We start from the raw sequence: 14,899 nt of genomic DNA, 5'->3' as shown, positions 1-14,899 counted from the left end.
CCAGAATTATTTTTTCAAACAGCTTGCCTAGGATCGAGGTAAGACTAACTGGCCTATAGTTTTCCGGGTCCCCCTTCCTCCCTTTTTTGAAGATTGGAACCACATTGGCCCTCTTCCAGTCCTCCGGCACCTCTCCAGTGCACCACGAGTGCTCGTAGTCACACTGATAGAACGAGGTCCTGTTCTTTTAACCCTGATTTCAATTGCACTACCATATGGTATGGTAAGTATGGGGTTACTTTACATCATTACTGGAAGTAGAATCTGTTTCTGATTCACTAGTTTACTTTTCCAATTTTACACTGGTTTAATGTTACCAATTTCAGGTATACCAGCTTAAAATCAAAGAATAGCAGTGGTTAATCAAATATCACCTCAAGAATGCTGAATTGTCCCACCTACTTCCATTTCCAATCATTTATGAAGTTTTAACAACCATAGTGTAGCTTTTTAATAAAGCAAAAATAAAATAAAGGTTTCTTTGCTTAAAAACTAAAACATGCAATAAACAATAAAAACATTATTTCGTCACAGGTAATCATAATCCAACTGATTAGAAAGGGTAACAATTTTTTTTTAAATCATGCTTCAGATTCTTTTTCTAGAAGGCAGAAGACAGGGAACACATAAATGAAAGAAGTCACGCTCTACACAAGAGTACTGTCTCTAAAAGAACATCAGCTCCTTAATTCTCAGCTCATTAATTTTGTTAGTGTTACCATTCAATATGTAAATACCAAACTAGAAGGAAAACCAAATAGAAAATCAATACATTTTCCATACTAAAGTATGATCAAAACAGAAGTGATTCAAAATTATCATACTTAATACAACAGTCTGTGTTGCTTTTAATATAGATCCTATCTCTTCAAGAATAACTGGAATTTGGCTTTCTGTCTTTGAAGCACGTTGCTCTGAAAATGGGGCTTAACGGTATTCAAAGGAGCTTTAAATTTTACTTTAAAAATATGGGTTTTTTTTCTTTTGTTGTTTAAACAGCAGTCAGGCATCCTGCAAACCAGTTAGAGTTTCTGACATATAGATCATAAGTCACTGTCCTTTTTCAGTGAGATGCCAATCATTATGAAACTGTTACCAATAGCAATAAGTCCCAAAGTGGTAAGAAATGTTCTTTTTTTTTCTCACTCTTTATAATGCAGAACTGACCTGAACAATTGGCACGGTCCTTTAGCATTTATGAAGGCTGGAACTAAATGGCTGGAGATAAATTTCTGCATTGTTATGCAACTGATACAAAAATGCTTGCATGGTGCTGGAAACGTGCTATTATTTTCCTTATACTTCCTGCTAAGAATTTTTAGAAAAAAATGCGATATCATTAACAATTATGGTACAGTTCCATAGATCAGAACTCTTTTGAAGATAAGTCATTGAATACAATTTAAAACAGAGAGATCCAATTAGCTTAGGCTTGTTAAAGCCTTGCAATTAGATGTGCAATCAAATTTCATTTTCTGTGGTTAGTTTTAATTTATTTGTTTTTCTGTTCTAAAATACAGGGAAACTGTGGAGACACAGTTGATTTCCTGTTTTTCTTTTAACTGTAGAAGATTAAAATGAAAGCATGATGGCCACCAGAGAGGGACTCAGAAACACATTTCCTTTTAAGAATGGAGCCTGTAATTTACACAAAATACAGACCTCACACAAAATACACTAGTCATCTTTGTAGCCTGATCAGAAGAAAAGACAGAAGAGCTGTGCCTGAGATTTGTTGCTTGTTTTTATATCAAAGGAGCTGTCCTTATTACTTCTAAATATTAGTTTGTTGAAGTGTTATGGAAGCCTGAGAAAAGCAGCCTCCTTTTTTGTTTTCAAATCCATCCTGAAGTTTTGTTCACAAGAACAGATTAAATATTGGACATACAAAGGAATGTAAACTGTTCAGACATGTAGTTAATTAATTAAAATTTATGTAACTCTGTTCTATCCTCCATTACTTATGTTTTTAATTATTTTCACTCTGTTAGCCCAGTTAATCAAACTACTCATTTGTGTGTGTGTGTGTGTGTGTGTGTGTGTGTGTGTGTGTGTGTGTGTGTGTGTGTGTGTGTGTGTGTGTGTGTGTGTGTGTGTGTGTAGGCCAAAATGGTGATAACCAATGGACTGAACCAGAAATCTTTAGAATTAAAAGTATGTCTCCCCATAAAATGAGCTTAAGGGACAGAGTCTACAGACCAAGCACATACTACATAGAGCCCATTAGCTTACACCCTTAGCAAAAGCAAATGAAACTAATTCTCACCATGTGGGTCCTCAGCACTTCAAATCCCAGATGACCGCAGAGGTGTAACAGGACAGCGCTGTACCATGGGCAGTGGTGCTGCATGGGTTGGGTGGTGGGGTGGCTGGCTGCCAGTTGCAGTAGCTGTTATTTTTGTGTCCCCTTCTTACCCAAATCTGCCCTCGGAGCTGCTGTCCTGGTTGTACTCCACATAGCTATGCTATTGCAAGACCATACATATCTGATAACCCACATCCTGGCCCACATCAGAGACAGAAAGAGACCTCCAGGTTTTGAAACAAGAGTTTCTATTATTTGAGCTAAAAGGCGAGGCTATGGGTAAAATGACAGTGACCAAACCAAAAACTAACAATAATAAAACATCTGTATAAACTGTTCTAAAATATGTTGATATATTTTTTTCTGTAAAAAAGTCTAACTACCATATAAGAATATTAGGGCCATAGTTATTTTTTAATATTCCTGGAATGATCCTCTCAACAGTTTAAGAAACATGTTTATGATTTGTTCAACATGCAGACCTAATTGATAAATTTCCATTTGGAATCAGTGGTCAGGGTTTTTGGGGAATAACGTGTCATCTGATAGCACCCTTTCAATTAAATTTACTGAATAGAAATGAATGTTCCAGTTTCTTATTTCTACTGGAACCATCTTTTCCTGATATACTAAGATCTTGTAATTAGATAACAATCCTGAATTATTTTATCTCAAAAGAAAATAACCAGCAAACAACCTCTAAGTAAAGACTACATGAAAATAGTGAAGTCATGTTCAGATGTTATGTTTCACTAATAGCTGCTCTCCTGGTAGAAACTAGGGGTGAAGACAGAAGAGCAGCTCCCCTACGCAACTCAGAGTACTTTTCAGGAAGCACTATGAGTTGCAATGATCCCTAGGACTCAAGATAAATTCACGGTTGGGTCCAGGAGTTTGGGATTTCTGCTGCTTGCTGGGAACCTGCAGCTTGGTCTCCACAGCAATGCCACTCTCCCCTTCATGCCTGGGTGCTGTTTTCAGAATAGGAAGTCATTCTTGGGGTTCCCCAATCAGTGCTGGAGGGTGGGGTGGGTGGATTAGAGCCCCTCCACCTCAGGGAGGGGGGTCTCCAAACCACCTGCCCCCACCCACCAGCACCTGCTGAAAAAAACCCAGACCAAACTCCCTCCACTCCCTTTCCCCCCTCCCATTCTAAAAACAGTCACAGACACAAGTTACAGAATGCATTCTGTTTTGGAGTGTGTTCATCTGAACCCTCATACAATGAGGGTTCAGGTTTTCACAAAATTGGGCCCTTATAAAGCAGTCTGCAGCTATGCACTTTTGTTTGGCCACGGCTATACAAAGCCTCTACAACCTGGCTTGCTCAGGGGCCAAATCGGGTGAAAATTGTCACTTCTGCCTGTGCCCTATGAGTATACAAGCACTCAGTCAGTTTCTCCCAGGGGTAAACATGTCACCTCCTGGAGAAAGATTGTCTTTTCTTGAAGAAAGTTGGCACCTGGAAGATTTCCCTTGCAAGAGAAAATGTTTGGCATGTACCCTTCCCAGCGTACTCCACAACGGGAATGTAACAGCAGGGCAAAGCCTCCTAAGTGCCCAGACTAGGGTCCATGCTCAGAGATGGCAACAGAACATAGCAGACTGTTCCCTATGCTGTTACTCAGACCGGCATAAGCCCAGTGAGGGTGAGGTGTGGAGAGTCTTTACCTGTCAATCAACTTCTCCTAGGCCCCAGAAAAGGAACCGCAAGTATTGGAGAAGCCACTGAAAGACTGTATAGATGAACACCTGTACACTGCACCTGTTGAAAAGATTTCTATGGGTGGAAATTTCTGAGAATTATGCACCAGTAAAAATAAGCACCTATTCATGGCCTGAGACACACCAGTTCAGCCAGCTGGATTTCAATTGTCTTCTAGTACAGATTTAAAAAACAAACAAGCCCCAAAGCATTAAGGTTGTATAGTGTCCTTAAGGGATGTTGGTTATTAGAAATCATTTCCTTCACATAACCTACTCCAAAAGAGATCAACTCAGGAAGGAAATCACCACATGCTACAACAAGTTAACAGAGATAAATCCAGATATCTTCTCAAACATTATACATGTACAAAAAGACTACCAAAGATTTTTTACCACATCCATCCAACATAAAAAGAAGAAATGGAACCAACTACTACAGGAACAACTTTCCCAGCCACTAAACAACCATCAGAGAAACATTGGAGACTGGATAGGCCCTTGGCTGGGGTCTTATGACTCCTGCCACCCCCAGTGCTCCTTCCTGCCCATGGCAGGGGGTCGGACTAGATGATCTGTCTAGGTCCCCTCCGACTCATTGATTCTATGATCCTTACCGATCCCATACAACATTCCAACCTCGTATCTGATAAAACTGAAGGAACTAGTCAACCCTCAAATATGATCAAGCTCCCCAACTACCTAGTTTTGCAACTATCTAGTTGGTCTAAGAAAAGATATTGCCTCTACCAAAAGAGTGCTGACAGCTTTTGCCTTTAGATAAGCATGGCTACGTCCTATATCCCTGAAACATGGAAGATATTGTAATTAGCCATTTTGAAATGAAAACATCATAATTTTACAAAACAGAAGCAAAATTCAACACCCTGAGACCTGGAAGCAAACACCCCTGCTCCAGCCCTTTGTTCCTATCACCAGTCTTCCTATGCAATATGAAACAACTTAAGAAGAAAGAAGCAAAATCAACATCCTGCTTGCCATCCCTTTGAGGTAAATAGACTGCTCCAACTTTTATCTGAGCCTAATTTGCATAAAATGAACTTTTACGCCCAGGAGAACTTATAGCATCCTCCAGTTCTCCTGTGCAATGAGAAGTTGCATTTCTACCTGGGAGAAATTTTACAATCTTTGCATTCCCCTTTGCCTCAAGAAGGGTGCATAAGCCCGAAAGCTTGCACATAAAGAATTTTTTTTGTAACTATTTAGTTGGTTTAATAAAAGATATTGCCTCTATCACAAGAGTAGTGACTGCATCAGTCTTTCCCTGTACACACTTACCAAAGCTGAAATATCTGTTTGCTCTAAAGCCCTTAATTTCTGTCTGGAAAAATACCCTAATATGCAGGGATCTTGGTTTTCTCTGACAAAAAGCAAGCCCCCAAATTTTGGATTAAAAAAGTAACCCCAAATGAAACATCAATAGATATATAAACATTTTAATCACAGAAAAATTAAATTTAAAAAGTAACTCAAAATTCATATTTTTCCCTGATTAAAATGAAACACCAGTAATATATAGATATCTATATAAAATGAAACACCACTAATATATAGAAATATAGATATTTATATATTAGTGGTGTTTCATTTTAATCATGGAAAAATATGGATTTTGGGTTACTTTTTTACTTTTTGGGGATTTCTTTTTATCAGAGAAAAAAAACCAGGATCCCTGGTAATAAAATACTACAATGTGGAGAAGTAGAAGAATTTTTCCAAAGCCTCTGTCTCAACTAATATTTCCACAATGAAAACAAGTCCACTTTCAACAACACTTCATCCAGTGACAACATTGAGGAAAAGATTAACCCCCCCAAAATGAAATTCAAACCTTGACTGCTATATATTGACTGTTTCAGGGAAAGAATGAGCAATGAAACAATCAACAACAAACATCACCACAATAACCTCTCCCTCTCAGACCACAGAATCTCTAACATCCAACCACCAAATAATAATAAAACCAGAGGATAACAAAGGAGTTATAGTTATTCTTAACCATGAAGATTACATACAAGAAGCCAACAGACAACTTTCTGACACCATCTACAATGAAAAACTAGAGGAAGATCCAACTCCCCTCTTCACCTAAAACTCAAAAGCACCATCATATCATATCCATCTGAACTACAAGAAAAACAACACAAGTTGATCCCCCCATTAACCAACCCAGGGGCTTTTTACATGCTCCCTAAAATCCACAAACAAGGAAACTCAAGCAGACCTATAATATCCAACCATGGAACCCTGAGGAAATATCAGGTTTCACTGAATCTGTCCTAAAACTTCTTGTCACCCAAAGACTGAGTTTTGTCTGAGACACAACAGACTTTCTATGAAAACTTAAAAACATAGACCATTTTCCCAGCAAGACCTCCTAGCCACCATGGATGTTACCAGCTTATATACCAACATCCCACACCAGGATGGCTTCCAAGCCCACCTTACCTATCTACAAGAGCAAGATTACAACTCAGAATACAGACAAAAAGATATTACTGAACTTATAGACTTCATCCTTACACACAACAACTTCACTTTCAGTAACCAACATTTCCTCCAGACCATGGGCACAGCTTTGACACCAAAGTGGCCCAACAATATGCCAACCTTTTTATGACCCACCTGGAAGAAGAATTCCTCAAGAACAGCACCATCAAACCCATTCTATACCTAAGATTTATAGATGACATCTTTGTCATTTGGACTGAAAATCTGCAATCTCTGATTGATTTCCATCACAAATCCAATAATTATCACCCCTCCATCAGACTCTCTCATGAATACTTTCCTTTTTAGACACTATGATCAATATCCAGAATGGTAAAATGCAAACCATCATGTACAAGAAACCCACAGACCAATATACGTATCTGCACAGAACCAGCAATCACCCTAAACACACCAAGAAAGCTTTAATATACAGCCGAGCCCTCCAATACCACCAGTTGTGAGGACAATACTCACAACTCTCACCGTGCTAATCTCAAAAGGGCTTTCACCCAACAAGGACACTCCTCCAGAGAGATAGATCATACTGTTGAAAGAACCACCTGGATACCATGTAAAGAATTTCTGCAGTACAAAAAGAAAATTCCCATGAATTGCACCCCATTAGTTGTGATATACCATCCTTCCTTGGAACCTATACAGAAAATCCTCAAACAATTACAACCCATACTAGAAGAAGACCCAATTCTTAAAGAGATCTTCCCAGAACCACCCATCCTAACCTTTAAACAAGCACCTAACCTCACCAACTTCATCATCAGAAACAAACTTCCTGTGGTCCAAAGCACACCGAATCGATCCAGACCATGCTAGGACAAAAAATGTAAAACCTGCCAACGCATTTCCACCATTCCCACAATAACTATACCCCATAAGAGAACCATCACCATTTTTGGATCTCACACCTGCACCTCCAGAAATGTAATACATCTTATCTAGTGCACTAAGTGTCCTGATGGAATATGTGTAGGAGAAACCAAACAACAACTTCGCAGTGGAAGGGACACACACCAAAAACCTATCAGACAAAAATATCTAATTACCTGTGAGTGCACACTTCTCACAAGAAAACCACTCTCTCTCCAATCTCTCAGTTTTAATCCTCAAAGGGAATGTGCAAAACACCTTTTGTAGCTGAGCCTACAAACTGCACATTATAAATCTACTGAATATAAAAAATCATGGACTAAATATAGACGTTGGATTTATGGCACATTATAACCTGCCTGACATCTGATAACCCCAGGTAACCTGTCTGCATTTTACCAGCTACATTCTTCTATTACCAGTTCAACATTCCCTCTCCTCCCCCGCAACCTGTTTTACACCTTTTGTCTTCTACCCCTCTGATCCTCACTGCCATGTATTTGCATTTTCACAGACATGAACTTTGCATTTTGGCTTCTATTCTACCCAGGAGAGCACACAATTCACCAGCAGACTTTCCCTATGCCTGAAGAAGGATGTTTGTATTTGAAAGCTTGCAAAGAACAATTTTTCTATTTAGTTGGTCTAATAAAAGATATCACATCTACCCAAAGAACCTTATCTGCCTGGTGTCCTTAAGAGCATTTTGTATATAATAGAACACAGAGCAAGGTGATGAAAACTCCCAAGTACTACTGACATCAGTAAAACTTAGTCTTCATTCAGCACTCCCTATTCAGAAAAGCATTTGCACATGTATGTAAGTCTCACTGACTTAAGGTTAAGCATATATTTTGCTTTGCAGAATGTGTTTTGGACTGTAGAACACCTTTAGGTGATGTCCCTGATTTCTGTCTTCAGGCTGCTGGGGGAAGAGAACTATATATTCCTACCAAACTAATACTGGAAAGCAAATAAAAGTGAATTAATCAGTAGAGACAGAACAGAAAAAATTCTGGGTAACCCCTCAGGAAAATGTGGCCCTGTGTGCTAAATGGCATGGTGTGCACAGGGTGGTGTGGGACCTGAAGGCCAGGCCAAGGTGACACAGGACCTGACTGAGGCACACAGAGCCAGGTGAGGGTGACATGGACCCAATATGGGCATGCAGGGCTGGGTAAGGGCAGCATGAAGCCTGATCCAGGCAACCAGATTCAGCCGAGGCCATGTTGAGACAAATCCAGAAATGTGGAGCATGATGCAGGGACTGACAAAGGCAGCATGGAGTATTATGCTGGTGCACAGGGCCTAATCCCAGAACACGGGGCCTGATCCAGCCTGCAGATTGGCACTGTGCCACTCCGCCAGCCCATGGGGCCAAAAGATTAAGCACCACTGTTCTATACATTTGTAGGGCAGCAGCTTTAAAAATTATATCCCATATCCCCCCAAGCAAAACTGGCCACAGTAAAATGCACAAATAGGAACAAAATTGGAAGACATCATTATAGATCTTTTAGTATTGCATATTGTTTCAGCACTGTAGGTGAAATGAATCAATAGTACAATATTGCTTTAATTATCCGATTCCACTATTCCTCTGGGCAGTTCCAAAGCCTGTTGTGTCAGGATCAATACACTTTCCACAAATTAAAATGACTGCAAATTTCAAAAAGTGGATCTAGAGGTAAAAATGGTAACTTTGATATTGCAAAGAGCTCCAAAGGATAACAGAATTGTTTGTAAAGTAACATCATGTCAATATTCTGAGCATTGTAGTGAAATAGCAGAGTTCCCTCTAGGGACAATGGTCCGGATACTCATGCCAACTTACTCTGAAGAATTCTTTTGTCGACCCTGAGTCCAGTGTTCCATATGCAATTTCAGTTTGTTTGGCAAGGTCTTCGGCGCTTTCTATGGGTGAGACCATTCGCTCAACAGTCAAGAAAGCAGCGAGGTTAGCAGTATAAGATGAGATAATGATGAGTGTGAAGAACCACCAAACACCTCCAACAATGCGACCTGAGAGGGATCTAAACATGAATAAGATAATGCACATTTGCCTATCTCTTACGTGAAGCAAAGAGAAAGAGAATGAAAGCTAGCATTATTAAGTTATTTATTAAGTAATAGCTGGTGGGAGTGAGACTTTGTACATTTAACACAGGGCTGTCCAACTTGTAAGCAGTCGGGGGCTACAAACTGCATGCCCTGCTGTGCTGCACCACGCAATGTAAAAACACTCCTCATGCCCTGTGCTGCACCAGGCTTTCCTATGTGTGAATCTCAACCTGCTGTGCACCAAACAATGCCATGTTCCTGGGCCCCTGCTTCCCTACCCAGTCCTGCACTGCCCTTGCACTGGGGCCTGGAACTGGAGGAAGGGGAAACCTGGTGCCCACAGCTGCTGATGCAGCCAGAGCAATGGGGGTGCTGCATCCAGCAGGAGCCTGGGAGCCACAGATTAACCTCCCATGAGTTGGACAGACCTGGTTTAACATATTAGTGTATATTTCATTATTTTTACACAGACACATGCACATGCACAGACACATGCACAAATTATACTATATTCTATATTATGAAGCCCACAATTGCACATATCCTATGTATTTATAGCATTATGGATATGCTGTAGTAGTAATTATAACTCTACTTCTTAAACACAGGAAATGCTTGATAGACTACACTGCCCATGAATTATAATAGAAATGTGGTATATTTTTTGTCAATCCAGAATGAAGCACCTTAGCTTTAAGAAGTACTTCACAATATCTGTTTTTTCATACTTCATGAGACCAGGAATACTGGCAATAACTAATCAATTATACTTTCCATTTGGATACTACATTTTATATGAGAAAAATCCTTTGCAAAATAACTTCAAGAAGAGGTGAGTTACAGAAGAGCTGAACATCATTTAAATTTCTACTAATTTTAAACAACTGAGTTTGAAATATTTGCCTGTATTTAGTCAGTTAATCAGTGGCTATTGGCTCATAACAAGGCTCTAGCAACCCTGTAAATTTTGGAAAGCTTGGCTTAGGTCAAGCTCTGGCAGATAAGTTAGAAACAGCATAGATTTTATCAGACCAATGCTAAAACATTTCTTCCCTCACATACATAGGTATTCTGAAAGCAGTGACTGTACAATTTAATACAGAACAAAAATGAGACATCAAATGTGAGCCAAATAATCAGCATAACTGCATGTATTTTATTACTGTAACACAATAGGCCAAATTTACCACTAATATAGTTCCACTGAAGTCAATGCAATATAGGTAATCCATTTACTGAGCAAATATGGAATTGCTCTTGGTTTATTTACATTGATATAAGGAAATACCAACAAAAATAAAAATCTTTATAGCTTCAGTACTTCTCTTGCCATAGCTTTAAATGGAAAAACTGAAAAGTTCTATAAATAATGAACTTCTAAAACCACAAATAAAAGAGGAGGAGGAGGATGTTGCACACTTTGCCTTCAGTTTTAAAGATAAAATACAGAAGTTAAAAGATTTGACACAAACCTTGGAGAAATATCACACCCTTGCTGCATAAAGGCACCCAGGGAAAACCAAAGGCTGTTGAATATGCCAAACTCATTGGGAGGCTGATCACTGGGTCCTTCTTTCCCATCCTCTGGTTCTTCTGTGTGCCATTCATAGGGGCTAAACCTGCTAACTAGGAACAGGACCACACTGACACCAATGTAGGCAAAGACTATGCACATCCAGATCTCATAGGCCAAAGGATCCAAGAAGGAAAACACTCCTGGTTTAGATTTCTGGGGCTTTTTGATCATAATGGATATTCCCAAACTCATAAAAGGCTTGGAAAAATCAATGACCTCTTCTCGTACCAAAGTGATGGTCAGAGGTGCAACAGCAATCTCTGCTTTCTATAAGGAAAAACAAAACACACATAGGTCCATAGATTAATTGAATTTGGTTTATAAACATATGTGAATAGTTAATTATGAAATTATATATTTAAAATGAACAAGCAAGGTGTTTTCAGATGTTGTTTATATCACATTACAAGATCTCTACATTACATGACACCCTTGATACTTTAATTCAACCATTTAAAAAACAAACCATGGTTCTGTTTTTTATTTTTAAATATATATTGTGTTGATGGCCAGCCATATAAAATCCTAAGAGAGGTGATTTTAGGTATTGTATTCCTAAGGGAAGGTAGTGAGCACATAAGACAATTTTAAGAGTTGTATAATACAGTGTTAGCAGAAAACTGCACTACAATCATAGGACTATCAGCACTGGATGTGGTGTACTATATAATCTACCTCAGAAACAGCTATAATCATATTTTCCCTGGGTTATGATTCCACTTTTAGTAAAGGGGTAAACAAGTAATTAAATCACCACAGTAACCATTCCACACAGTGTGAAAAATTTAGAAAGAAAGAAAGAAACAAATTAAGACCTCTATCCTGCAGAAAAAAGGCCACACTTAGCATGATACATTGTGAGTAGTTCTATAGAAATCACTGAGATTGCTCACAGTATGTAAAGGTAAATATGTGCTTATGTCTTTGTAGAATTGCAGTTGAATATATTCATTTTTGGTATTATTTTGGATCATACTAAAACTAGCTTTTGAGGGACAGAAATGGAAAGGTATGGTGAATCCACTACAATTTCACTATAAAAGAAAATCTAAATTTAAACCAACCATATGACTTTACCTTCATGCAGGAAATGCCTACCCTAAACGTGGCTTCTATCTAATAAACAAGACCAACAACAATAAGAATTAGTATATTCTTTCATTTGGCAGATATACAGGTTGTACCGGTGGGTCACTATTATGATTTAGGGCCCATTCCTTTGATACTGGACTTAAGTTCTCTCTTTTGTTTTCCCTTAGCAAGTCCAATCATGCCAGAGCTATCTAGGAACTATAAGAAACTCTGTAGGGAAAAATTCCAGCCCCCTGTACAAAGACTGAATAAAGTTTTATACAGAAGATTTTTGCAAGCTCCAGGACAATAAATCCTCAGTTCCAGGGGTTGAAGCACCAAAATGGCCTTCCAAATAGTGTTAGTCCACAGAATCAGACTTGTAGCTCTCCCCCACCCCCGTAAGGTTTTGACTGGTGGATCTACAACCTTCATACGATCATGGCTCCAACAAATGAAAATGAAGCATAGATTTTGCTCCCTACCATCCGATAAGCTGTGCACATCTATGCAATAGTTTCCCTGTGGTCTCTCTTCTCCTTGTCAAGCAATCCACATATGAACAGCCACGAATTAAGTCTATACCAGCATTTTAAATTTCTTTTAAGAGTACTAAAAGGGTCAACATTTATATAATGGAATAATGTCCTTAGTAATAAATATTTCATTGGTTACATTTCAGCAAAGCATTTAAACACATGCTTAACTTCAAGCATGTACTTAAAAACATCCTCATTCAGCAAAGGACTTAAGCACGTGCTTAACATATACTGACTTCAAGGGGCCCAACACTCCTGCTGAAAATCAAGCATCCAAAACGTTATTTTGCTTAACCAGAACCGTTGTCCAATCTGCTTGTATGATGACAAACAAAGGAAAAAGTGAAATGCTTAGCTTTTTGTAGTCCTGTACAATTTGAAATAGCTAAACACTTACAAAATCTAACAACATGAACAATCAGGGGTAGAGGCTCATTTCAAATCAGGGGCAGGTTTTGTGACCAAGTAGGTGGGATAGTATTAAGGGAAAGTCCCACACGTGCTCAAATTATACCTGCATTAGGAAGGCTTACTGTAATCCTGCAATATTTGCAACATAAACACCTACCCTAACTAGCTCATTATCAAGGTATCTTGATCTAAAACTAAAAACTTTTTGGGGTAACATCATGAGTTTCATTGGAAGTTAAACCAGGAATAGATCCGACCATGTTTTATCTACCTACTTTTATGCTTGTATAATAAATGAAAAGGCTACATTTTAGTCCTATGATATACTTATCATGACATGATGAAAGAATAGCATCCTGTCAGAATATGTAATCGGGATTCACTGCTAGTACAACAGGAAGCACCTCTTGTGGATGGCTAATGGTATTCATTACCAGAGGGTTCTTCTGAGAATAAGCAAGCTACCAAGGCTGGGAGAATATTGCTGAGACTATTCCGCTCATTTAAATATAACTGGAAAACTGACTGCAATTTCCAGATAGCTTTTCTGGAGTATGCATATGTAGTGAAGTCTTACTGTGCAAACTGTTCAGAGCTTTCAAATAGCTTGTACCAGATTCTCCACTGGTGTAAATCAGTGCATATCCATGGAAATTCAATAGAACAATGAGGATTAAAACCAACTAAGGGTTTGGCCACTCAATCACAACCATTATGAGAAAGGTATTCTGGTAAATCCTTAAGGTTTACCCTCCCAATAAAAGGTTGCAGCTGAGCTGTGTTCACAACACTATGGAAAGTTCTATACATTATGTGGTATTCAAGCAGCCTTTCAAAGATCAGCTGTGGGGGGACCCTGGGTGCCCACCCAGACCCAGGAGGCACCAGTCACTGATCTGGTGAGGCCCGGGGGGGGCCCCCCAGTGTGCTTTCTGGTTGACCTGGAAGTGGACCAGAAGTGCTTCTGTTTCACTTCCTGGTCTGCTGCCAAGCATGCTGGGGAGCCCCCCACACTCCTGTGGGACTCTCCATCCACCCCAGGATCTCAGCATTCATGAGCTGCCTGGTACCTTGAGGTATGTAGGAAAAACATTTAAAGCTGTGTCTATGTCCAAATCACTGAACCTTTCTGAATCTCTTCGAATCGATTTGGAGGGTTCCTATTTGATTCACAGAGATTAAAGGGTCTCCCGATTCAAGTTGGATTCAGAGATTTGGCCACTGAATTGAGCTGAATCTCTGCCAAATCAAATCAGAGACTGAAGCTTCACACAGCCCTAATACATAGGAGTTCCCATGTTTGAGGAAGAGACTTTGGCAGAATTGATCCTTGTGTAGCCCTAACCCCAACTGGAATTGTATCTTAACTCGGGTAAGAAGTGGCATGTAGCTCCAAATCCTGATTACTCTGATATTTTTTGTAGACCACTACAGGCAAGTTTCACTTTAGTGCAAACTAGTGAAAACCTTCTTGCCTTAATAGTTCCAGGATTGCTTTATTCTACGCTGAGTAGTGATGTTTCTTTTAAAAGTCTGGGAATGAGTGCCTTCAGTATAGATTTCAACAATTAGATCCTCAAGATGGCTCTCTCAGACTTTCCTACTTTTGGTAACAATGGACACTGCAAGTGTCCTGACATTGTTTCCAGTGTCTTTCAAATGACTTCCATTTAATGTCTCTATTTTACTTACATGCAGAGCCATTAATTTTGTGCCTTCTGAAGACACTAGCTAGTGCTTATCACATAATGTATAGTCCTGCTTCAAGAAATGGTTAGTTTTATTCTTAAATCTTACCATGGATGCTAATCTAAATAAACACTCTGTGTTAAT

The 14,899-nt window shown here is 39.1% G+C and overlaps 1 protein-coding gene across 3 annotated transcripts in view; it reads right to left on the bottom strand.

Annotated features, from left to right (window-relative positions):
• Nucleotides 1–14,899, bottom strand: part of GRIA4 (glutamate ionotropic receptor AMPA type subunit 4) — a 521,444-nt gene that overhangs the window by 76,303 nt on the left and 430,242 nt on the right. For all 3 annotated transcript variants that reach the window (XM_019525166.1, XM_019525165.1, XM_019525167.1), the window contains exons 11-12: nt 10,942–11,312; nt 9,243–9,441 (exon numbers count right to left, since the gene is read on the bottom strand). In XM_019525166.1, coding sequence (XP_019380711.1) covers nt 9,243–9,441; nt 10,942–11,312 — 570 coding nt within the window. The remainder of the gene's footprint in view (nt 1–9,242; nt 9,442–10,941; nt 11,313–14,899) is intronic.

Source organism: Gavialis gangeticus, unplaced genomic scaffold, assembly GCF_001723915.1.
Source record: "Gavialis gangeticus isolate Ggan-Ray unplaced genomic scaffold, GavGan_comp1, whole genome shotgun sequence".
Classification (NCBI taxonomy): domain Eukaryota; kingdom Metazoa; phylum Chordata; order Crocodylia; family Gavialidae; genus Gavialis; species Gavialis gangeticus.
Note: the sequence above shows the minus strand (reverse complement) of the source record. Positions and strands in the feature narration are given on the sequence as shown.